This window comes from Xenopus laevis, chromosome 9_10S (assembly GCF_017654675.1).
Source record: "Xenopus laevis strain J_2021 chromosome 9_10S, Xenopus_laevis_v10.1, whole genome shotgun sequence".
Lineage (NCBI taxonomy): Eukaryota > Metazoa > Chordata > Amphibia > Anura > Pipidae > Xenopus > Xenopus laevis.
Window position 1 is genome coordinate 64547955 of NC_054388.1, and position 27244 is coordinate 64575198.

The following is a 27244-nucleotide window of genomic DNA, read 5'->3' on the forward strand; positions in this document are numbered from 1 at the left end:
GCCTGGCGAATTTTCGCAGCGGACGTAACTACGCAAATTCACTAACGCGCGCATTGTACTGAACGCTACCTTTTACGCTAGACTTCCTTCGCCTCCTCAGACCAGGCGAAGCACAATAGAGTAGATAGGGATTGCTTCAAAAAAAGTTCAAATTTTTTCTAAGTCCCAAAAAACGCTGGCGTTTTTTTCTATATTATGGGTGATAGGCTGAAAAAGATCTAAAAATGTTTTGGGGCTCCCCTCCTTCCCCCCTACATTTCCTAACTCATGGCAACTTAACTATACAGTGGGCACATGTGTAGGGCAAAAAAAAAATTTATTTGATGTTTTGAAGGTTTCCCAGGCATTTGTAATGCTGATACGTATTCCTCCATTGAAATTTGAATTTGGCGCCGTATGCAAATTAACCATCGCTAGCGTAACTTCGGTTCGCTTAGCGAATCAACGCTAGCGCAACTTCGCAACCTTACGCTACCCCTGAGCGCAACTTCGGATTTTAGTGAATTTGCGGAGCGCTTACGCCTGGCGAAGTGTGGCGAAGTGCGGCGAAGTTACACCTGGCGCAACTGCGAATCTTAGTGAATTTGCCCCTAAGTGTGAAAAATGTCACTGTATGCTCCAGTTGTTTTGCACTGCGCATGATAAAGAACCACTATCCCTGCCTTCAACCTTGATCACATGAACAAAGAAGAAGGAAGCAGGTGTGCACAGGGCAGGCACAATAATCGATGCGGGATCAGCTTCAATTAAAGGGGATTGAAACCCTCTGTAAATTTGTCAATTATACATTAAAAATAAGCACCAACTCTTAACTGTAACACATTCTTTTGTTTCCTTTTTTATGTTATAACTATTTTGTTGTACACAACATAAACCTTTATTTAAAAAAATATTCGCCAATGAAATTCATGCTTATAAGGCAATTGCCATCTTACTGCTTTCTAACATACAGAGATAACAATTCAAATGTTAGACCCCCTACTTTGTAATCACACAAGGAGAATAAACTGCCTTGTATTTAGTTATTTTGTATGAGAAAAGTCAAGTTTAATGATCTCATTTCCATTTGCATGGACATAGAATATGGTAAAAACATTCGATTGAGCAATGGCATATACATATCCCTGAATTTGCTGGAATTAGAGCTCCTACTCATCATAATATATTTGAGTATGCTGGGAATTTAGTCAAGTATTTTTTATAGCTGAGAAATATTGCTATAGAAACAGCTATTTTGATTCCATACAAGATGATTTAGGCCTAAATAAGACACAATGATCATATTGTGTCAGAGTCTGCTCATCTTTAATCAACCCACACATATATTACCCTGAAATACATTGAACTTATTGAATTTATGGCTTTCTTAAAACTTTTAACTTTTCAGTCAATACAAAAAAAGAAGAATCATTATTTCTCACCTCCTTGCTTTCTTCCATGTCAGATTCACTACTAAATTCCTCTGTGTTCAGATTCTCAAAATCGGACTCCCCCACAGCGATAGGGACAGTGACGGTGAGGCTTGGGTTATGAATGAAAGACATGTAGTCGCTCTCATCTATTATGTACTTTTCTACGCTACTGCCTATGCCACTTGTGGCAGTTGTTACGTTTCCATCCTTCAGGTGGTCATACTCTTTGCTTACTTCCACGGTGGTGTGATTGGAAATGCAGCTGTCCTTTTGGTTCTGCAAGTCTTCTAAAGGTTTGGTTTCTTCTAAGGCCTTTTGCTTTTTGACAAAGGCATTCTGTATAAATTCCCGTACACTCTTTTTCACATAGGCTATTCCTTCATGCATTCTGGCCACTGCAATTTGTAGATTGTTCATTTCATTATCATCCTCTGTAGCAGCTAGATTGTCTGAGCTAAATGAGCTGAGCAGCAAAGCTAAAAACAAATTTAAAACCTACCAAAGCAATTAAAAGAGAAGAGATCTTATTAGTCCACTGAATTATTATTATTGCAAATATAAATCAAGTGTTTCAATTTCACAAAAGAGGCTGGTTAAGAACATGAAGAAAATAATAGTACAGGTATGGAACTTGTCATTCAGAATGCTCAGGACCTTGGGTTTTTCCAATAAGGGATCTTAATGTAATTTGAGTCCCCATACCTTAAGTCTACTACAAAATATTTAAACATGAATTAAACCAATATTAAAGGTATTGACTTTAATATTTACCTTCTGTCTCTACATATTTGCATTTATACAATATATACAGTAGAGTGGCACCTGCTTTAAATAGCCAGATGATACCCAGAGTGATGATTGGCTAAATATTAGTGCAATAGGCCAGATCACTTGGGAGAAGCAATGGTCATTGAATTCTAGGCAGAGGATTCACCAATGAGAAATATTTCTAATTAGGTGAGATTACTATGCAATTAACCTGGCAACATGAGACTTCACCAAATGAGCAGATTTTTACCCAAGTTGGCCAGAAACAAGGTGAGCCAAACTGGGATGATCTAACCGTTTGGCCTCTTAGAAATAAATGGATCATTATGGGAACCTATGGAGATTTGTCAAGAGACTAGTCAGGTGTTATTTTGTAATTGTTTCAATTTTCTGTTTTTAGTGTTATATGTGATAAGAATGAAACTTGAATCTTTTAGAGCCATGACACACAAGACTTTTAAAAGCCACAGTATTATATTGGTGAACATCAGTGGTCAAACCTTCAATAACTTCCTGTCTCTCTTTCCAATAGTAAAGCAATTTTCAGTGTTCCTGCATGGTGCTACATGTCACTGTCTTTGTCTGTCATTGGCAGAGCGTTATGTACCATAGGAATTACAGTTGACAATAGGCCATACTAACACCCTAAACGTCACATTACTTGTGGTGGGTGAAAAGAGTAACTAATATTCCCAATCTGAATATTTTATTCCTTGTAGGAATAGGAAAATGAATGCAATTAATCACAATTCTTCATTGTCTTAGGTTCTCTAGTCCAAAATGCAAACATATAAATCGAAATACCACATACCTTATTGTCTGTATATATGAAACACATTAAGGGGGTTATTTACCCAAATCTGAAAATTTCTATTTCTATTTTCTTAAAACCACTTCAGCCAAACACCCATCTACATTTTTACTGTATTTATCAATAAATGTACTCAAAAAATCTGGTGCAGAAAAAAAATCTTACATTTGTAAATGGGACATCTGCCATTGACGTCTACATGACCTCAGCAGGTTTGAGATGAAGTACTTTTAGTAGCTTATGGGTTTAATAATTTTTTCTGAAAATTTTTTTCCCCCTTTAAAACTCTATAAAAATGGACTTAAAATAACCCCCTTAATATTGCTTTGCAATGAAACAAATTGTGGAGACAGATGACGCAAATCACAACTAGTTGCATTAAGGAAATTATTTTCACTTACCACTAAGTTTCCAATAACCATAACCATCATAAATACAGTGAGACACATAGCTTGTCCTGCAACCTCCATACAGTCCCACATGGTTTCAATCCATTCCCCACATAGAACTCGGAACACAATAAGGAAGGAGTGGAAGAAGTCATTCATGTGCCAGCGAGGAAGTTCACATTCTGGTGCAATTTTGCAGACACATTCCTTGTAACTTTTACCAAACAGCTGCATCCCAACCACAGCAAAAATAAAGACGATGATGGCCAACACCAGGGTCAGGTTTCCCAAAGCTCCTACAGAATTGCCAATAATCTTTATAAGCATGTTCAGTGTAGGCCAGGATTTTGCCAACTTGAATACACGAAGCTGAGGAGAAAAAAATAATGTCACTAAACTGATGGGGCTGAAACGTTGGATACACAGGTGATATGAAAATAAATTGAGTTTGAACACTTGAAAGCTTGGTGTGCTGGTCCATTTTGAAGGTTTTATATTTAACTTGACCACAGCACCCTCGATTGAAGTTGGAGGAAGAGTGTGGGGACTATCTGGACATTTATATATATTTATATATATTTGCGTGTGTGAGTGTTTCACAAAAAGTTTGTGAAAATGAACATGGTGGGACATAGTAAGACATAAATAGGTGTTTTTTCGTATGGTGACTTTTTTGTCCTAATGCATTAAAGTCAGTAGGCTTTTTTTCTCTCCAAATTTTTCCATGGTGATTTCAGGCGCAAATCCATGGCTGGCAAATAAATTCACTCATCACTAGCTAGATGCACTTTCAGTGCCATTGAACCATGCTCTAAGCATGAGGGGTGAGAAGAAGGGATTTTGCTAACCAGCCCAAATGGAGAATGAATGCTTACAAAAGCCAGAAGCGCAAGATGACAAAGTACAATATTTTCAAAAAGTAGGGAAGGAAATAAATATTGAGCTATTAATTTTTTTCTTTAGTAGAACACACATTTATTCCACCCAGATTGTTCTTATTTGCCACAGTCCTCCACCCTATCCCTAATATATGTCTCAACCATATGACGCAATAAAGGAAATATTTTCTATATCTTGAGAGACAATCTTTTATATTATATATTTTTTAAATAATGGCTTCATCTGACTATATATTCTGTGCTAAGTGCAAAATGTCTCTTAAAGTCTTACTGTAATTCATTTCTACCTGAGATAGTAGTTTCATAAATCACAGCATTTACAAATGCTCAAGGGCTTCTGTTGAAACTAGGCACTTTATTAGATTTCTCTTAAAACACGATAATAATGAAAGGTTTTAGAGGGCAGGTGAAATGGTGTTTTATGTCAGGATTTGCATCACCAAGCAGATGTTGGTTTGTGTCTATTATTCTGTCTGACAGGTAAAACAGCTTAACATTAAATGCAGAAAATATGTTGCCTCCTGTATATTTTGACAAACAGTATCTAAATAATATTATGAGTGGTTTATTAGAAGTAGACCACTGGTAAGGTTTACAGGTATTACACTAAATAAAACTTTTTATAATTTAGGACCTTTCCTTCACATGTACTGGACAGTCATACTGGTCATACTGGATGGCACATCCATTGATACTCTGACAACATACTGTATATTCAATACCTGATACCATAATTGTTTGAGATGGCATCTGACTTTCTTTGAGATGCTATATGCATTTTTGGGCCAATTATTGCCTGTCGAGGCAGTTGGAAGATGGTGGTTAATCATGTTAATGCCTTGAGATTAGTAGGAATTTCTCCATCAGCATTTTGTGCCATTAATTATAGCAGCAACCACCTGCTCCTCAAGTTAAAGCAGATTCCAGCCTAATGCACACATGGACATTTTCAGGTGAAAATACTCCTATAAATCTGTTTACAGATGATTAAAGTCAACGGCAGTGTGCACAAGCATCAGACATTTCTTTGCCAGCAGAAAAAACTGTGGCTACCATTAGGCCTACATGTGGTGCATTTGTTTCTTATAATTATTAAAAGGGTAACAGGCCATATCTTTTTACATGTTTTTTTACATGTTAATTGTATTATTGTGAGTATTTATCAATTTTGTCTTTTCAGGACATCTGTTCCTATGCAGAAGCCTCCAAACATTTTTAGTTTTGAGCCATATATACATGTAAAATGTTGGGGAGCCAAATAAGTGGTACAAAAGTTCCTTGGAATTGCCAAATTATTTATTGGTTGTTACTGAGCACCAGGTTGACTTCCAGTCTGAAAGACTGTACACACCCGGATTTTTGTGCCTCCAACACATGTTTTCCATCACAATGGAAAATAAAGGTGTATAGCCTCTGGAAATTAAAATACCCTACTTGCAGCTTAGTTATGAGAATGTGTGTACCTGAACAAAAAACAAACAAAAAAAAGCTCTGAACGATGCTCAAACAATTTGAAAACCTCTAAAATTGTGATTTTTTTTTCATACAATTCCTAGTGAAAATAAAATCCAGAAAGTCGGAATAGATATAATTCGGTCAAATCAGTGTAGCGCAGCTCCCACTGACTTCTTTTGCACCTCAACAACTTTTACTTGGAGAAGTTTGGCATTAGAGATTTTCGCAGTTTTTACACTTGAATGAATCCCACATGAATCCCAATTTTTTTTAAAGCTTTTTAAAAATATAGGAAAACCACAAATCTTTTGAAATGTGTGGGAAAAAAAAGAAATTCAATTGATAGTAAATGGGCTCCTTGGTGTAAGGTTAAGCATAAAGAGGATTACTGCACCAAAGGACACCCCCTTCAGACATGGACAAATATAAGGATGCAGGATGGTTTATATGGGAGCAGGATACACATTATAATTGTGCAAAATATCCTACAATGGACATGGTGCAAATTGGGTGTGAAGCAAAATGTTGCATCTCAGCCATGCTGTTTTGGTATCACTATACTAAAACATATCATTATTTCTTGCTTTCTCTAAAAAACAGATGAAATGTTTATGTAGATTATCATTATGTTTTAATTTGGAAGGAATTTTTTTTTTTTTTTTTGTTTTTTAATCCAAACAGAAGAATTATACACACTATATTTTCCTACTCTCTTGATCTAAAATAATCTTAAATGATCTCTGGCTCACATAAACTTTCTATTTTTGCCTAGTGAATGCCCTGATGTCATTAAATTCTAAGTGCACTTAACGGTGATAGATTTTTCAAACTGCCCATCCATGAAGTGGCCAATGAGGGGCATGGCAATCTCTACAGTTATTTATATTATTTATGAGTGTGCTGCAGCATAAAATCTGCTGGAAGGTTTCTCTCAGTTTGAGAACAGAAGGTCATGTGTGTTTAGGGTTGCTAAGACCCAAACCATTGCTGAAACACTTTTATTCTTACCAATCTGAAAGATCGAAGAACTGATAACCCTTCAACATCTGAAAGACCAAGTTCCATCAAGCTGAGACTGACAATAATCCCATCGAATATATTCCAGCCAACTTGGAAATAGTAATAGGGATCTAGGGCAATTAGCTTGAAAACCATCTCGGCAGTAAATATGCCTGTAAACACCTGAAAAGGAAGAAAACACAGCCATGAACACAAACATATCATGACACAAACACACTTTCATAAAATTCCTCAATTGTACTCTCCAATTCTCCAAAATAAACATGGCTAAAAATGCTTTATTTTAATTTGCTAAACTAGGGTTCAGAAACCCTAAAACAGCAATGATCAAGTTGTCCATAGAAGCTCCCGATCTTAAATCCCACTAGACCATTTTTTTAGTGTCAGTGACACTGCACGTGCTCAGGATGCTATGGAGAGCTGTTGAGAATCTAATCTTGGGAGTTGTTGAAAACATCAAAAAAAAATAGGTTACTTTTAGAAGCAAATGCTACAGGGCTGACAAATTCTATATACTGATTTCTGAGCCGTTCTGTAATGTCACTAAATTACTAATATGCTTTATATTGTGATTTATATGTTTTAAATGAACTTTGTATTGTTAGTTGCAATATATGTTCTATTAATAAGCTATGGGATACATCAAATCTTTAAATCAATAAATGTAACTAAATAATATATAGAAATCAGTACAAAAAATATAACATCTCTTATTTCAGATGGAACAGTTCAGGTAAAATTTTAGCTTGTTAATCTGTAATCAAATAGCAAAGATTAGACTGTTGCTGTTCATATGCAAGAATAAGCTAGTATATGACATATAAATATTACATTTATCCTGTTTCTAAATGTACAACTTTAGTTGAAAGGCACCTAACAGCTTGTGTGTTATATGAAAAAGCTGCTGGCAACATACACACAATAACTAGAGGCTTGTCGGAACTAAAAACACTGATATGTGTGGTTATGGTTAAAAAACAGTGAAATGGATTTATATGAAGCAGTAAATGCGCTTACTGGAAAATCAACTTGCATAAGGTGGGACCCTGGGCACATTTTACACAACATAAGGTGGGACCCTGGGCACATTTTACACAACAATTTTATTTGGGTTAGTGTTGACCTACAATACCCAGGAAGATTTGACCCTTGATAACATGCTGGGGAATATTAGGGGTCGCACTTCAGTAATAAATCGATGAACCATGATTGAGCAATGGCAGGGTCACAAAGGAACAGGCAACCAAGGGGAATATAATGATTCTTGCCTTGGCTAGGCATGTTTCTACACCCAGTTTTACATAATAAGGTACAAATAAAAAAAGAGCAGAGATAAAAATTACATTTAGCGTAAAATACAATTCCAGTTTAAAGAGTTTCCAAAGAAATCATGCAAGGTATCAGCTATTGCAAATATCACCAGTGATCTTACTAATAGGATTGGGGGTGCATACTAATATTACCCACAACAACTAGACAGCAATATTTTATCCAATATATTAAATTATTGTAATGTAAAATACTGAGTCCATATTTTACTTTTTAGTAGCACTATGGTCACCTTATATCCAATGTACAGGTATATGTGACTGTATGTTTTGCATGTTTTATTTATGCAGGGAACATATGTATTTCCTCTCTTGAAGCCTTACTTGGTGAATCACAGAGAAACCAACCTGGTTAGGGTGAGATGGACAAAAAGGAGCCAAAAAGCCTTTCACAATGCAAGACATGCAATGTAAAGCCTTCTGAAAACACAAGGTATTTAAATGCCTTATATATACTGTAGACATATCACAGCCTTCATACTAAAAATGAATCTCACATGAGACATTATCTATGGAGACATGCAAATCACTTGTGTATGTCCCTATGGCCAACTATGCATCCTGGTTTTATAGCACAGATACAGCCTAATAGTTCAGAGCCATATATCCAAACTTGCAGACAGCCTGGTCCTAGTAAGCAGTTGTACAGTTCAATATATGACAATACATTTCTTTTTTACTTCATCGAACAATTTACAAATGACTTTTTTAGCAGTGGCCGGTATTATAAGGTAAACTCTTTATCTGGCTTTTGATGGGCCATGTATTATATTGCTCACTGCCCAGTACTGAAGACAATTTATTTTATCTTGAAGAGCCACCTATGTCTACACCGAGGTTGTTCAGTGTGTTATTATACTGGAGGAACTGCAACTTGTATCATCTTCTAAGGGTGTTTGCAAAGTGCTTACAGAATATTATATTGTATCAATTGGCATACAATCTTTGTTTTATATAAAAGTATAGTTTGCAAGGAAGTTCCGCAACCTACTACACCTTGCCAAACGCTAACATCTACCCACACTATTGTTATCTTTGGATATGAAGAAGGCATTTGACAGGATCCACTGGGGCTACATGGCTCCAGCACTCCATAGATTTGTTTAATTTATTTTACCTATACTGCATCCCATCAGCTAGGGTCAATGCCTCAAGGGTCTTATCAAACACCTTCCATATTTATTCTGATGTTTTTGTATAGCTCATCTAACTCAAATAGTTTTTGATTTAATGCAGTCTGATTGGCTACAGATGCCTTTAATCCATCAAGTTTGTTTCACAAAGATACAAACCTCCAATACACCTCACTGAAATACACTTTATCCTGTATGTTATGATTTATACTCATCCCCCAAGTAGACCAGACTCACAATCTGTGGATTCTAGCAAATCCCAGAAGGGCTGCTGTTAGTTGCCATATACAGTGACAATTTATTGGGCTGTTGGGGGGCTGTTTGGGCCTCTCTCTATCTGAAATTCCTGGGCATATTTTGACTCCCAGTCCATACCTGCCCCCAAGATAGGAATCTAATAATAATGATAATTATTAATTACATGGGCACAAAACTCAACCATAAAGTTGTCCCACTGCACCTCCTAGTTCTTTATAGAAGTTGATGAGAAACTTAATTACAAATGGAAAACAATTCACCAGTGAAAATTCGACTGACCAAAAACTTAATTATAGATGCTTATTACCTGCATCTGAATTCTTGCTGTTATTCTACATACAGTAATTATTATGCCTCCCTCACCAACCAATGGAATCAGAGCCCATTCCAGCCCTTTGTCTATCTCTAACAAGGTAGAGCAATGTATATGCTGTTGCAGAGCAACAAATGCCTTAACCACAATGTATTATTGCCTTAACAAAAATGCATTTATCTAAAATGTTGGGGTTTCATTAATTTCTCACCAGTTTTGTTGCCAGTTTGGTTGAAATGTGCCATTTTCACTCTTTACTATTCATTACATTTCACTGGAATTAGACATGGGGTAAAAATGAACTTATAGGGGCCGATTCACTCAGCTCGAGTGAAGGATTCGAATGAAAAATACTTCGAATTTCGAAGTATTTTTTGGGTACTTCGACCATCGAATGGGCTACTTCGACCTTCGACTACGACCTTCGACTTCGAATCATACGATTCGAAGTAAAAATCGTTCGACTATTCGACCATTCGATAGTCGAAGTACTTTCCCTTTAAAAAAAACTTCGACCCCCTACTTCGGCAGATAAAACCTACCGAAGTCAATGTTAGCCTATGGGGAAGGTCCCCATAGGCTTGGCTAACTTTTTTTGATCGAAGGATTTTCCTTCGATCGTTGGATTAAAATCCTTCGAATCGTTCGATTCGAAGGATTTAATCGTTCGATCGAACGAAAAATCCTTCGATCGATCGAACGAACGTTTAGCGCTAAATCCTTCGACTTCGATATTCGAAGTCGAAGGATTTCAATTCGAGGGTCGAATTTCGAAGTATTTTTTACTTCGAAATTCGACCCTTAGTTTCCAACTTCAATTGCAGGAATAAGGAACATGAGGGTATATTTATCAAAAAGTGAAGTTAATAGTGAAGTTCTGCCACTAGAGTGAAATTCTGCCACTCTCCATTCATTTCTATGGGATTTTTATAGGCGTATTTATCAAAGGGTGAACTTTCACTTTCACCCATTGATAAATACGCCTTTCAAAATCCCATAGAAATGAATTGAGAACTGCTGAATTTCACTCTAGTGGCGGAACTTCACTCTTTGATAAATTTACCCCATGGAGTGAGATTTACACAGATCAGCTGGGATTCTCAGTGGAGGATTATTTGGAATTTTAATACAGCTGCCTGGGGGTCCTGGAGAGCTGAGGAAACATTTTATTAAGCAATATTGCTTTAAGAATACAATCCTGATACTGCTGGACTACAGCTCCCAGCATGCCATTACTTTGATAATATTTTAAAGTATGCTGGCGTTTGTAGTCCAGAAATGACTGTGTAAAGTGTGATTAAACAGTGCAGTCCAGCAGGGTTTAATAATAATAAATGATGGCCTTGAGACAACTGCAGAGGGTAGCTGTTTAATCCTTCTAATTGGACAGGCCTCTCAGATGAATTTTTTCAGAGCTTTGGTGCTAAATGAAAATCTGTTTAATAATTTATCTTTTCAAAGTACGCGAAAGAGAGAGAGAAAAAACAATATAATTGATGATCTTGGCCAATGCGTCGCTGCTAATTATATGGCATACATAGTGCACTGCAGTGCATTAATATTTCATGGCTTTGGTATAAAAGGATAAAAATGCAGTACAAACCTTTTCAGCTGAAAGAACCTAAAAACTGTGTCGAGGCTATGGGATAATCCCGATGACTCATGACATTTATCTAAAGCCAGATTCTAAACGGTACAAATAAATGAAATTATTAATGCATTAGCTCTGTGATACAAAGATTTTACTAATAATGAGGGTGTTATCAGTGTTGTTTAATCTTCAGCTGCACATCAACAAAACATTTAGGGGCAAATTTACTAAAGGGCAAAGTGGCTAACGCTGGCGAAAATTCGGCAGCGTGACGTCATTTTGGCACTTTGCCGATTTACTAACGGGCACTGGCGTAATTACGCTAGCGAAGGAGATATACTCTAGCGCAACTTTGCACTCTAAGGCCAGGCATATTTCCGCTCTGGCAAAAGAGCGTTACTATGCAAATTCACTAAACTTGGTCCAAAAAAAAGTTGAATTTTTTTTCTTGGTCCAAAAAAAGTTAAATTTTTTTTTCTAAGTCCCAAAAAACGCTGGCGTCTTTTCCTTTTTACAGGGTGATAGGCTGAAAAAGATTGTACATTTTTTTGGGTACCCTCCTTCCCCCCTAAATTTCCTTACATATGGCACATGAACTATACTGTGGGTTCATGTGTAGGGCAATATAACAAATCTAATTTTCTTTTAAGGTTCCCTGGGCTTGTGTAGTGTAATGTATTTGCTGCAACATATACGTCCATTGAAATTTAACTTCCCGCCATATGCAAATTATCTAACACTAGCACAGCTTCGCTATGCCTGCCGTAGTAACGGCAGGGGTGCTTCGCCAATGAGGTGAGTTGAGGCTGCCGCCTCAGGCGGCAGCGCCCCACTGGCTACCAGGGGCGGCAAAAATGCTGCTCCTGGTACTTTAAGAGCGAATTTCTGGGGGAGGGGGGGCAGCAGCAACTGCTGCTGCCTCAGACGGCGGAGGGGCCAGGATCGCCCCTGAGTAACGGTAGCGCAGCTTCGCAACTTGGTGAATTAGCGCTGTCAGTGCGAAGTTGCGCCTGGCGAAGTATGGCGAAGCCGTTGCTGGCGAATTTTCGCCCGTTAGTGAATTTCCCCCTAATAGTTGTGATCCCAATTGTGGCTCTCCAGCTGTTGAATTACTATTTTGCCTTCTGAAAGGGTTAAAATTGTAGATCTAGAACAGCTGGAGAGCCACAATTTGTACATCTCTGATTTAGTTTTGAAAAGCCTTTCCGCTACAAATTCAATCAATTCTATAAAAAAAATTTAATTGAATGAAAATTCTCGAAACATTGCCATTCCTCTGTGCATTGGGATAATATTTAAAGAATATGAAACTCAGTGCTGCTATGTAGTCTATGCTAGTGTTACTCTTTTTGTAGGATGAATAGGCCCAGTTCTTTAACCATTTGTTAGCCCATTTTATAATAAATAAACAATACTGGTAAGTAGCTGACATTTCCTTCTCATTTCTGGTTATGTTTTGCTTCCACTATTTGCATTACACCATGCAGCTCAGATCGAATAGTTGTTTGAATAGTTGCCTTAAACAAAACAAATCAAGCAGGAAAGATGGATAAATGTAAACTGGCAACAAATATCTGTCAAATGACTGTAGAATGATATTTTAGGCATTGGCCACACACCAGGGCAAGCAAATGAATGTGATTCACTTGCAGAATAATCAGTAGGATCACCAAGTATAAATACTGTACAGTGCATACAGCTCTGAGTTGTCTGATGGCCCCATCACATGTCAGTTGTCCAACCCTAGTGTAATCTCAGAAATTGCTCATGGGAAGGGCCAATAATCCAATAATCATTAGTGAATAATGACTAGTTTGAAATGTTTTAGGCATCAACTAAGCATCATTTTCTGTAAAGTTCTGTGGATTATTCCAGCGTTATTTAAATAAAAATTCTGAATAATTAAATACTCTGATTGGCAGCAGGATGGCCAACCCCTATAAAAACTCTAGTGCTCTAATCGGATCTATGTATAGTTCTAAGTCCTGTGCATATTCTACTGTTGTGGTTAATAACAGGGTTGTCTTGTCCCTGCATGCCAAAGCTCTCCAATAAAAGCTACTAGTGTCTTTTGCCAACTAATTTTTTAATGTAATACATCTGATTGGCCCTTATGTGAGTTTTATTAACATTTTTTTTATTTTATGGATCATGAGACTCTCATTGGGTAGAGACTGAAACTATTTATTGTAAAAAACATATTTAAACAAAAGCTATTTTTTTACTTGACCAATTCTAGTTACAGCTTTCACATTGAATGCAGGTTTGTGAAAGCCGTTATACTTCACATTGAAGAAAAGAACGCCATTGTTGAAATAATTGCAACTAAAAAGCAGGCCTAGCACTTAGCATGGACTAGAAGATATTACATTACAGCACAGAGGATCAGAGTTTGCAGCATTTTGTAGCAACGTGTCTGTATTAGAATTTGCACATGATCTCAAAATCTAGCTTTCAGCTGGAGGAATAAATGGGTTGGTTTAAAAGTGTCAGGAGGCCTATTGGCTCCCAGTGGGAGAAGTCCGGACAAAGGAGAATGCCCAGTGGTACAAAGTGATCAGGAATAAGCCTAGTCAGGATTTCAGGCAAAGGCAAGCAGCAATAATCAAAGTCCAGAGTTCAGGCAAGGGTCAAATGTCCAAGAATAGCAAAAACAGGAATTTAGGAAAACCAGGAACACAAAGTAGCAATTCCTATAACGGCATTGAACCCGTGACCTGGAAGTCCTTTTATTTTTAAAGTTTGCGCCGAACGCTTCAATACGCCGGCATCAGTCCACGTGGAGCATGGGCGCCGCCATCTTTGATAGGATGCCACCAGAGAAGGGAGCGCCAATAGGCGCTCCTGACAAAAAGAAGCCTATTAATATTAATCATCTTACTGGAAAGTCATCATGCCAGTTTGTAAAGGGATCTAAACCAATGCCACCACTCCCCCCTCCCCCACTATCTAAAATAAGTGTCTCAAACCTAACTTCAGCTGCAAGAATATTCACAGATAAGAATCCAGCTTATCATCAGACTGCCAGTCATCTTTTCATTATCTAATTTATAGAAATAATTGGCTTCCTAATATGAGAAGGGAGTTGTGACGCTAGAAATGATCGTATTTTAGACCTTCTGCGCAAATTTTGTGCATTCCAGTGGTGTGGCAGCATCTGATATCTACAGCATCCAACACACTATGCAGAAGCTTTTGTGGTGGTTCTGATGTTCACTGGATACCGGCCATGGAATCTCTAAAATTGCTGATTTTCAATGTAAGAACTTCACACACAACTTGATACTGAAGGATTAACACCCAGTTTTATTTTGTCCACAGCGAATGCAACAATAAGATAACATTTCGGATAGTTAAGCCATCCATCTTCAGATGCTTATCAATTATATAATTGTTATCTGATTTATAGAGATAATTGGCTTACTACTAGAACTATTTAATTAAAGTGGGAAGGAAGGTTTTTGTGCAGACCACCACACAGAAATGCAGGTGTTAACTGACTCCATCTTTTTCTATTGGTACTATAGCCACAGGAGAGGACTGAAACACCAAACACAGATGGAATTTGGCATGTTGAATTTAATCTGCCAATAGGTACAATCTCTAGTGAAAAGAAATAGAGTCAGTTAATGTCTACACTCCCATGCATTTGACAATAATAAATTGCACAATAAAGTCCCTGGGATTCCAGTTGTAAGCAACCATGTGTAAGGGTCCTAAAGCTCCCAGCTCCAATTATAGAGCAAAGAACAGGAAAACAGCTTTATACATTAAAGGATTATTTTGATGTAATTGGGTCACTGAAAAAGTAAAAATGTATTGAGTCTTATAGCTTTAAAATACAACTGGGTCTTTGATAAAATGTAGGAGTATGCAGTACTTTGTAGTCCAGCAAAATCTGAGTTATGGTCGAGCAATAGTGTTTAGATCCCCTTTAAATTTTTCTTAAAAAGTATATTATGAGGTGATGCCCTATAGACAAGTATAAATTTCCAAAAATAGAACGAAAATGCCAATTAAACTTAAAGCACCCCTTTCCCCTGCTAAACATCTTGTTCTCCCCTCTCCCTGGAGATCCCATCTCTTCTGTTTTTCTATGTAGCTTTGAGTTAGGATATAATGCAATGCACTGTGTTTACTCACAGACACCATCAATAAAGAGGAGTTATTATTAGACACAGGAACTAATGTGGAAGGGACAGTGTAGGCTGTACCAATTTGTTGATTACAAAAAACAATCACCAGCTTTGTTTCATCAACTTTAACACAAGTTAAGTGTATATAGTTTATGATTAAATCCTTACAGCAATAAAAAACCTTTACATTACAAGTACATATATGACCACTGATAATGTTATTGGGCGGTGGTGTAAAATGAGGCAATAATTCTTTTATGCTTAGAAATGGTATTCATATTAAATATGAAAAATACCCCAGAAAACATGGAGGGATCATTTTAGCACCCATTCCATAAAGTATGCCCCAGAAATCATGACGGAAATCATGGCATTAGCGAAGGGTGAATCTGTCCCATTTTGCTTTGCCAAAAAAATTCTGAAAACATGGAACACTTGAAGTCAGTGGGCTTTTTTTTTTACTGCAACTTTTTTTGTGAAAACTTTTTCAGTATACAATACACTGGAGTCTATGGACATTGTTTCACTATACCATAGCCTTTTTATACATCCACCTACACCAGTAGCTCTATAATGATCCACATCCTGATTGCTGTTTACCATTGTAGCCAATAACTACGTATTCTTTTTAGATCAGAGGTTTTCAGTCCAATCCCTCTGTGAAGGAAGTTAACCCTGCACCACCTCTCAAATTATAACTAAATTACAATTTACATATTAAAACAATATTCTATTAATCATTTGCCCAAATTCCAAGAATATCTAGGCCAGCACATAACTCTTCAGCTTAAATTCCACATTAATTAAATATTATGTTGGTCTTATCAAAGGTCTTAGCATAGCAAAGAGCCAATAAGTATTCTCCTCAAATTCCAGTCTATCTGGCTTGGCCACTGCTCCAGGCCCCCCACTTTAACAGTAGGCAGACATTGCAGTCACACATGGCTGTTAAGACTGTATTGGACCTTTAATGTCTCCATTAATTATACTGTTTAGCGCCACAGGCACATATTGCTGAGTACATTGGGGCTAAAAACTGTATAACTTTTAAGCACGCAATGCTCAAGACACATATTATTAAGTGACAGCATGGACAATAGTATGTGGATGAGTAATGTAAAATGCCACACTGATACATCCATGTCAAAAGCTAAAATTGAGATGGAAAAGAGTATTGCAGCAAGGAATAAAAAGAATCCAAAATAATTTTTTTTTTAAATATGTAAATAGTAAAAACATGAAGCAGGAAGGGGTGGGACCCTTAATATCAGATGGGGGGTTGGTTGGTTGATGAGAACAGAGAAAAAGCAGATATTCTGAACAGTTATTTTTCATCTGTCTACACAAATGAAGAACCAGCTAATGAGGGTTTCCTTTTTAATAGTCCCAATTCTAGTAATACAAGAACTGATGCATGGTTCATGCAAGAGGAAAATCAAAAAAGACTAGAAAATGATAAGCTGGATAAACATGGAAAAGATAAACAAAGGTCCGGAACCAGATGGTATTCATCCCTGGGTACTAAATGAGCTTAGCTCTGTGATTGCCAAACCTTTACTTTGCTAATGTGGTGCCAATATTCAAAAAGGGATCCTGTTCTCAGCCTCAAAACTATAGGCTGGTTAGTCTGACGTAAGTTATAGGAAAGCTTTTCGATGGGGTATTAAATCATAAGATTCTTGACTTCATTGCAAATAATAAATACTGTGAGTTTGTGCCAGCATGATTTTACGCATAATAGAGCTTGTTAGACTAATTTAATTTCTTGTTATGAGAAGGTGAGCAGGGGCCTCGACTTTGGGATTGCTGGTTACTGGTTAAATTAAGGAATGTTGAACTGGAACATAGTATTTGTATCTGGATAGAGAACTGGCTAAAAGATTACAAAGAGTGGTAGTAATTGGACCAGTGTTGTCAGTGGAGTACCGTTGGGGTCTTTACTTGATCCTTTGCTTTTCAACTTGTTTTTTAATGACGTGGAGGTGGGCATTGATAGTACAGTTTCTATTTTTGCTGATGATACTTAATTGTGCAGAACTATAAGTTCCATGTAGGATGCTGCCACTTTGCAGAGTGATTTGACTAAATTGAAAAACTGAGCAGCAAACTAGAAAATGAGGTTCAATGATAATAAATGCAAGGTTATGCAGAAATAATATAAATTATTATACATTAATGGCAGTATGTTGGGGGTTTACTTAATTGAGAAGGGTCTAGGGGTCTCTTTGAGGTGCGACAAATTTTTTTGTGACTCGTAACAATTTTTTTTACCTATTGGAGTCTATGGCCATCACAAAATGGAACTCATCACTAATATAAAGTTGTCTAATTCCAGGCAGTGTCATTCTGTGGATACTAATGCAAATAAAGTACTGTTTTGCATACAAAGGGAATTAACTCAAGGGATGAAAACATAATTTTGCCTCTTTATAGGTCCCTAGAAAGGCCTAACCTGGAGTGTGTAGTGCCTTTTTGGGCTCCAATCCCTAAGAAGGATATAAATGAGCTGGAGAGAGTGCAGAGACGTGCAACTAAACTGGTTAGAGGGATGGAAAACTTAAATTATGTCAAGGTTGAGTTTTTTTCTCTGAAAAGAAGAAGCCTGCGAGGGGCCATGACTACACTTTATAAGTATATTAGAGGTCATAATAGACAAATAGCAGGGGACCTTTTTTCCATAAGGAGGATCACCACACTAGAGGTCACCCCTTTAGACTAGTAGAGGGAAAAAACTTTCATTTATCGGTAGTTCTTCACAGTGAGGGCAGTGAGGTTGTGGAGTGCCCTGCTGTATGATGTTTGTGATGGCTGATTCTGTTATTGCTTTTTTTTTATTTTTCACATGCAAAATCCCAAGGCTATTGTGATACTAAAATCTACAATTAGTATAGATATTGTTATGTGCAGTTTATGTGAGTGTATTGAGGGTTGATGGGTGTATATATGTATGGACCCTGGGTTTCATTTATAGGGGTTCCTTTTCAACTCAACTTAACTATGCAACCATGTCAACCCAATGTATACTATATGTCACAATACTCCCAGTGTGTCTTCAATCTGCACAAATGAGCCACATCCTTACATATGCCTTCCACCAGGCAAAATACTGGCAATTTTGCAATTTTGGTCAATGAGCTTTTGTGAATGTAAATACTTTAACTTACCAAATTTCCCACATTGAGCACACTTGCAAATTCTTCAGTTATTGGGTAATGCTCCATTGCCATAAACAGTGTATTCAAAACAATGCAGATTGTTATTGCAAGATCCACAAATGGGTCCATTACAATCACGTTGAGTACATGCTTTATTTTAAGCCAGCTGTCACAGCAATCCCAGATTAGGTATGTATTGGCAAATTTATTCCAGCATGGTGGGCATTTTTCTCTGGATTCTTCAAGTTCTAAAGGAAGAAAAAAATTTCAAATGTCAAAGACACATCAAAAGCTGCATTTTTCGAACAACTTAGGGTTCCACATATTTCAAATTAGTGGAGACATTGTTAATTATAATGCATAGGATCAATGAGTAACGTGATTTACAGTAAGTGCAATGTTATGTGTTTTAAATGGGAATCTTCCTTTCATTCAACAATAAAATGCTTCACATGTATCAATGGCAGGTGGATTAAACTAAACTTCCAGTCAAGCTTATGTACATGTTAATAAATAATCCTCGCAACATGTTAGTTGTAATTACTCTAGATATACAGTATAACTGATTAAATTTTGCTACCTTAAATATCTTATCTCACATGGTTAACAGTGGGCCCCTGGAGTTAATGCCTGAGCACGTAACACATTCTTCTTGGGTGAAATAAAACCAAGAACAATTATACAAATCTATAAACTGTATAACACCAACAAGAACTAGTAATGACTGCACAATAACACTGTTCTAACTGGAAAACAAACCGATGGAACAAAATATACAGTGAATAAACAAGTCAAATGCCATTTTATAGATGCATAGCTCTTGAATTCACCACAAGTATAAAGAACCCAAACAGGCCTAAACCAGCAAAATTCAATTATATGGGGTATATGTGATAGTGTCATGGTACTGTAAATCTCTGTGTCGACAAATAAACTATCCAATGTGCTGTTCCCATTTGCCACGGTCATTACTTTATCATGCTAGCAATACTAGACTATACTCCCTTCTGGTTTCTTGAAAGAGGATCATCACAAAAAGACAATGGCAAACATGAGTTTGACCACCAAATTCTCTCAAGAAAGCTGCAATGATGATCGTCTAGTGGTGTACCATAATGCTTTGTACAACAGAACAATGGCTACTATTTTGTGCAACACTGCTTTGAAAAGAAGACCATGGTTGTGGTTTAGGTGTTAAGAATTAGAAGAGTCAATTACACAGAGCTGCCAGGAGGATTCATTGAAGGATACTTTTGCATGATTTGGTCTGGTCATGGATCACTTGGAACAATGTTTTATCTTGCTATGCTGTTTAAATAGTCCTTGTGGTTGTTGAACTACAGCTTTCATTGTGCTTTAAACAGTTGTATACTAACTCTTCATGGTACTATCACTTACTGGGTATGTCCCCCCCCCCAAAAAAAAAAACATGTTGGTAAATTATATAATTATATGTTTCCTTTCCCACTGTAGAGATATAAGAAGAGCAGAGATTCAATTTTTCTTTTAGAAGTTCACACTAAAATTATTAATTTACCTTCCATTGTATTTGTTAGATTGCTGGCAATGCTCAGAGCCCTTTGTCTAAGAATTGGATCTTCCAGAAAATCCATAGAAACACGATACGAACTGAGTCTCCTTTTCCTCAGTTCATTTTCAGTATTGGTTCCCTGAAAGAAAAAAAATAGGGTTATAAAGAAATCAGTATTTGTCCTAGTAATAAGGACTAACATGCTTCATGCAATTTACAAGGCTAGTCTGCATTCTCATTGTCTGCTTGCTAAAATTATATTGGGGTTTTCTCAAGGCAGTTCATACCACATGCAACAGCTTTTTTGCTGTGGTGCAAACAAAAGTCATTAGATAGATGTGGCAGTCCACTACCCTGTTTAACACTGCTCTTGAAACTTAATAGGGCTTATTTACTTATGATCTGAAATCAAGTGTAGGACCACTAAGGGGAGCAAAATTAGTCCCCTTAGTGCTTATTTACACAGCACTTTGGTCCGGGACATAGGCACCATATTGAATGCTGCATTAAAGGCTGCCATAGGGCATGTGATAAGTACAGGACCTTCATCCACCTCCCCTACACACTCCTCATGAACACAGGGTTACTGAAAGCAGGCAGCACTGTGTTCACACATGTATTTCCACACTATTTTGGAGCACAGAGACCTGTGGAAATTTAGAGAAGAACATGGAATGGCAGACCATGTCAATTCTTGTGTATGTGCCCTTAACTTTAATAATAATAATGATAATCAATGATTCCTATAGCCTAACTAAGTTCATCACATGTAGTTTTAGAGGTAGCTAATTTCACCTCAGACTCTGTATTGCCTTTCATTGTGATGTCCCTCTTATTTATTGTAGCCCTTGTACACAATTCCTCCCTGCAAGCTGTTTGAAATCTGTCTATGCAGAACCTGGGTGAGGATAGTGGTTGATAATGTCCAAAAACGTATTATGGAGTTATTTGCAATGGCTAAACAATAAAGGGATTGAGTTTGATCAACTTCAACTCTGATGTTGAGCTTGGTCTAACATATGGTCCAACTGCCTAAGTTGTAGTGAGCAAACAAATGAACAAAGTCCAGTACAAAACCATCAGACTGGAGAAAGGATGGCTACTCATGGGCAATTCTAGGAGAGATAAATGTAAAAAAATATATATAAATAGAGAATGATAAGGAGAACGGACAAAAAACTTGACACTATAGTAATTTAAGTTTGTAGCAGCATATTAATCTGGAGAGTCAAGTTGAAAAAATATGCCAGAATGTACAATTTAAAATGTAACTAACTGTCTAAGGAACAACTCTACATTGTAAAATGTGTCTTTTCATTCTTATTTTTGCGATTTTATATTTAATTTGCCACTTTACAAAACCCCCTAAATCTTTGCTGCCCAATAAAGACTCTGATTTGAAGTAATTCTGTCTTATCAGTAAGTATTTGAGCTGTGTTTTGTATACTCACCTCAAGTTCACTACAAAAAAATTAGGAAAAAGAGACACTGATGTTTAAGTGTATTAAGGAGCAGTATTTCTTATTGTTTGTTGTTGCCTATACCACTGCTGACAGTTGAACTATCTTCTAATTAAGAGTTCCCAAAAAGGTAGATGTAATAACATGAAATGTGGTAGAAGAGATTGAAATGAATACAAAATAACTGAAGATCATTCCTAAAAGGTGGGGCTGCCAATAAAATGGGAGTGACAAGAAGGTGTTACTTTTAGAAAAGAGAAATACATACAAAGGGGATTAAGATGATATTGTTATACAACAACATGAAAAATAGAAAGGACAGGAAGACATAAAATCAAGAATGTGACAGGACATACATAACGAAAGAGAATTGATGCATAAAGGTTAAAAAAATGCATGCGATGGCAGGCACTAAACTGGCCCCTAGGCTAATCGTGATGTTTCTGTGTAATAGTGATGTTTCTGTGTATCTTCCATTATGAAAAAAACTCTCTGAACCCATCCTTTAATTAGTTTCTTATGTGATTAGATCTGTTCCTTTAGTAATTTTTTTTTTTTTTAAATCAAGATTAGTATTTTGTGGTTGTGGCTTTGTGAATATTGTAGCACAATTAAATTACACTTCATTGCCTTAAAGCACTGTTATAAAATTATTATTTTTTTGGCATGTCCTCATTACATGAATTTCAGTTACCAGTTCTGTCCCATTATTTAATGAGATTTTGTCACCTACATTTCCCACTACTAGTTCTCCTTTACCCACCAGCCTCCCCGGGTCTCTCTTTATGTCCCTTCTTACTGTCATTATGTGTATCTATAAAATGATTCCTGAAGAGAATATTTGCCAGTCAGAGGTTTATTACTGACCACATTAGTAAACATAAACAATAAAGATATAGATTTTAGACCATAATGTATGTTTTTGTACTTTTCAAGTGCTAACTAATGTGCCGTAGTATTTTAACAATATCATATATTTGTATGACCTGCAAAATGTTTGCATTGATTGGTTTAATCCCTTTCTCTTTATTTTACCACTGTTAGTTATACATGGAATTAGTTATAAATAATTCGGGAAATGTGTAAAAGTATGCTGTTAGTATTTTAAAGGCATTGCAATAAGCACTTGCATTCACAGCTTGCCCAACCAAAGATCTAGTGTTCCTGATGGAAACACCATGAAACGGCTACCATGCCTTAACTATTTAAAACTTCCTTACATTGTCATCAGAAGCTGGTTTATCTATTATCACCTCTGGCAGAAGTAGTCCAGTAGGCGATGTTGGACCTGATGGACCACCAAGCAGAGAGACCACTCCATTGCAATCCACTGTGCTATGCATCTTCCCATTCACTGGTAGCACCGGTAGGGTCCTTGATGCCTTGCTCGTTTGACTTATGTTGCTATTTCTTCTCTCTCCATGTCTGTGTGGAACAAACAATGAACCCCTTCGACTTTCGTTGTCCTCAAACGTGCTGTGTTCATCATCCGCAAAATCATTTTCTGATCCTACATCCTTCCCACGGCCTCTGAAGCTACACAGGCTTGCTCTACTATCACGCCTTGGGAAAAAGAGGGAGCCACGAAAACTGAGGCGGGACTACAGAAAGAAAGAAAGACAAACCACATATTATCAATACATTATCATTAAAAAAAACATTTATGGAATTTATGTATATTGCATTCTAGGGCAATGCCTGTGCTGCACATCAAAAGGAATCGTTCCAGGAATTTTAAATGTTTTATTTTAACAAAAATGACATTTTGTAATATAATATAATAATGGTCTAGTAGATTTCAAGGTATGAAAAAATTAGTATGAAGTATTCATGAAATGGTACATTTTCAACAACAAGAACACATTAGCTAAGCATTAAATTAAAGTTCACTTATATGTTAATAAAGATAATGGTTACAGTGTACCTTTTGTTCACCCCTGATCTATATATTTATTCCTAGAAAAGGGAGGGGAATAGCAGAGCCCTAAAGGACCACCATGAATGCGGACCTTATTTAAAATAATTAAATAAAGCATATACATGTTATATTTAATTATCTTAATGACTTCCATACTGTAAGTCTGCACCATTTAACTTTAAACAAGGATGATGGAATGTAATTGATAGTTGATACATAATGCCACTAAAGACTTAAACAATGCACATTTACTGAATATAGATGTAGTCTGCTCTGCTACATTTAATTTTTTTCCAAAAAAACTTCTGTTAAAATTGCTGGTGGATACTGTGCATTTTTTGTGTTCTAGTTAAGATATTGATAACACGTATTAAATTCACAATAAAAAAGTTTATATAAAGCACACATTTGCATCTATATCTGTTACCATACCTGATGTGGGGAAGAGTACTTTTTATCAGAGGTCAGTCGGTTTCCTTCTAAAAAGCGAAAGCCTTTCCTCTTTATGCTTGTTTCTGAAGCTGACTTGTGGAATTTTTCATCATCGCCCTTCTCGTCTCCATCACCCTGCTCTTTTTGTTTTCTCTTTTTCCTTCGATTTCTTCTCTCCTTAGCACTTTTCGAGCTTGGTCTTGAAGCCTCAGAAGAGCTCTCTGAAAGCCCACCGTAGCCTGTTCCACCACTAAATTCTCTGGAACCGTCCATTCCTTCTGCTGCTAATGCCACTGCCTGTAGCAAAATTAGAAAATAATATACGATTTCAGATTTCATGACCCTTTGACTTATAGCAGCAAATAAGGTGTGATTAAATTAAATGAGCACAGATTTTTCTATACGCATATACGCATTTGGTGCAATGTTTAATGCATTTCCGGCAGACAGGATATGATGTAACTGACATAAGATGAAGATGTTGCTTCATTTTATCAGTTCGCCTCGTCTGAGGTGGCAAAGGAAACTCTGATGAAAGAGTTACGTTCAGTAAAATTTGCATCTTAGTGAAAGTGTGAACGAACGCTAGTTCCGGTCCCATTCGCTAGCCGAATTGTCGCCTACACCTGTTAGTAAATTGGCGATGTCTGGCAAAATGACGCTAGCGTTAGCCACTTTGCCCATTTGCTAATCTTCCCCTATGTGTCCAAACCATGTTAGACACTTGTCTATCCAACTACTAATGTCCTTTTTAATTTTTGTTGTTAAATCTCCTAAAGGTGACATATACATATTACATATACAGATACATTTACAGATTAAAGCATGATGGGACCAAAAAGATGGATTATTAAAGCAAAGTTGCACAAAAAAAGAGTTGCCCAGTTGACCCAAGACTATCCTCCACTGAAAATTCTTACATTTGGCTCTCAATTATTGCTTTAATACCGTATAAATGTTTTTTTTTCTAGTCGTTAACACCTAACCAGCACTATATATGCTCTTCTGTACTTAAATTACAGTGCAATATAAACTATGATTGCACAGTATTCCCAGTATATTAGATAATAATGTGATGAATGATGTAGAGTTGCTCTATAAGGTTTTCATCCACTAATTATTTGGCTTTCGGCTATGGCCTTTACTAGGGCTTTCTGTTTAAGAAGAGACTCATTTACTGTAGGTACTGTACCTAGTGCATCTCTTTGGCGTGAGCAGTCTGATTCTATTAGTATAATGTTCTGTCAGGACAGAAGATTAATATAATTCCTACTTGTATTTCAATTCAGATCATAACATTTTGACTAGAGAATTGGTGCAAAACAATGTACTCATCCCTATTTTCAGACACAAACATAATAAAAAGACAACCCCAACTTTGATTTGTGCCTTTTGTGAAAATCTTTTTATAAGTTCAGATACACACTTACCTGAATTTCTTCCTGATGTTTTTTTAGTTGCTCCATCATAAGCTGGAATTCTGCTTCTTTCTGCTCTGCTTCTTCTAATGTTGCCTGATTCTGCTCTTCATAAGCCATTGCCACCACAGCCAAGATCAAGTTAATCAGATAGAAAGAACCCAGGAAAATCACCAACACAAAAAATATCATATAGGTTTTACCAGCAGTTCGTAGAGTCTATAATGAAAAAAACAACACATTTTCAAATTTCACTGAAATAGATTTATTACATCAGTATTGTGCAGTGAATTTTATAACCACATTTTTTTATAGTGTCTCAGATGGTGAAGGTACAAAAGGGTATAGGCACAAGTAGGAAATAAAGGTTGACTTCTGTTGACAGAGGCCATACATTCTCACAGTAAATTTTAGTGCTGCTATCCAACTTATCTGCACAGATACAATTAAATTCAGTGCAAACCTATCTAGCTTGGGAGATTTGGGGCTGAACTACCAAACACTCCACACATATATTTGTATAGCAGAATGAATTTGTGCTATGATGCTGAATGAGTGAAGTTAGGACTGTCAAAACTGATCGCTATTGATACCAAATGGAACAAAATTATTATCTGGCTGTAATACTGTCTATTTAGATTCAGCATGCTCTTGAAGTGCAGATAGAAGTCAACAAGGCAGTGCAAATTACACACGTGGGTGCTCATCTTGGTGACATCCAAGTGCACCAGAATATATATTAGCCTGCAAAATAACAATGCAGGAGAATCTTCAAATAAGAATCCCACTTGAGGTGCATAAATCTGGCACCATTTTTTGCCCTTGGAGCTGGAAGCATACTGTATAACACATTGTTTTGGCCATAGAGTAACTAAACAGTGTTACAGTATGCCCTTCCTACTCATGTGTGATAATAGTGTGATATCAGATCTGTAAGTAAGATAAAACAAGATGCCAAACAGACATAGCGCTAGCAAGCAGTATTTGTATTAGTACATTTTCTTATATCTGTAATTGAGTTTGGGCCATTCCTACTAGTAGGTACAGAGGGTCACTTTAAGAGAGGGTCTACTTTAGAAACTAAAGAATACAACCAAGTACCTGCCACAACCATACTAGGATTTATTTGGTGTGGCACCCCCCCCCCCTGCATCCTTAACTGAGAGCTTGTGTATTTCACTACTTCAGGGTATAGGGAACCAGTATGCATGTGTAAGGCATTTGCATGAATCAGCTGGGAATCTGAGCAGGCACACCAATGGCATATGGGAAGAGAGAGGGGAAAGCAGAATAAGGAATGGGGTTTGGAGTTATGCTTCCCCATTAGCACATGGCACACTAGTGGCAAAAAAGTACCAATGTAAATTAATAAACATTGCAAGATAAAATTAAACCATTTACATTACATAAATGCTAACTGTGGATTGCATGTTTTATATAAAGTAATGGGATTTGCTAAAAAATTATAATATATAATAAAAATAATGTCATATCTATGTAGAGGGAACAGAGAATGTTTGAAAAATCATTATCTGTTCCTTCTAAATAGATGTGCCATTATTTACTTCATATATGACCAGCAATTAAAAGTCATCGGGTGACCATATATTGTAGGTTTATGTAATGAGCCTTTCAAGAACACTGATAATTCCCAGCAAGATGGGTTGTCAGACTTTATTCTGCAGTGTAACAGAACATGACATCAGGAAGCAAAAAAAAAGAAAATAAATGCATTCAGCAAAATTTGAATTATTCAGTTTGCACCAGTCATCTCCAATCATCTTCATTTTAGACTTGCCTGTCCTAAGACTTTTTTT

The 27244-nt window shown here is 36.7% G+C and overlaps 1 protein-coding gene across 4 annotated transcripts in view; it reads right to left on the reverse strand.

Moving 5' to 3' along the window:
- The window catches only part of LOC108702974 (sodium channel protein type 2 subunit alpha), a 98516-nt gene that overhangs the window by 31882 nt on the left and 39390 nt on the right, over positions 1-27244 (reverse strand). For 2 of the 4 annotated variants that reach the window (XM_018238837.2, XM_018238836.2), the window contains exons 10-17: positions 25440-25646; positions 24010-24306; positions 22913-23260; positions 20206-20338; positions 18678-18916; positions 6743-6916; positions 3393-3749; positions 1422-1907 (exon numbers count right to left, since the gene is read on the reverse strand). In XM_018238837.2, the coding sequence (XP_018094326.1) occupies positions 1422-1907; positions 3393-3749; positions 6743-6916; positions 18678-18916; positions 20206-20338; positions 22913-23260; positions 24010-24306; positions 25440-25646 (2241 nt within the window). Of the gene's footprint in view, positions 1-1421; positions 1908-3392; positions 3750-6742; positions 6917-18677; positions 18917-20205; positions 20339-22879; positions 23261-24009; positions 24307-25439; positions 25647-27244 lie in introns of all 4 variants that reach the window. The other 2 variants (XM_018238835.2, XM_018238834.2) reach the window with 1 other exon arrangement.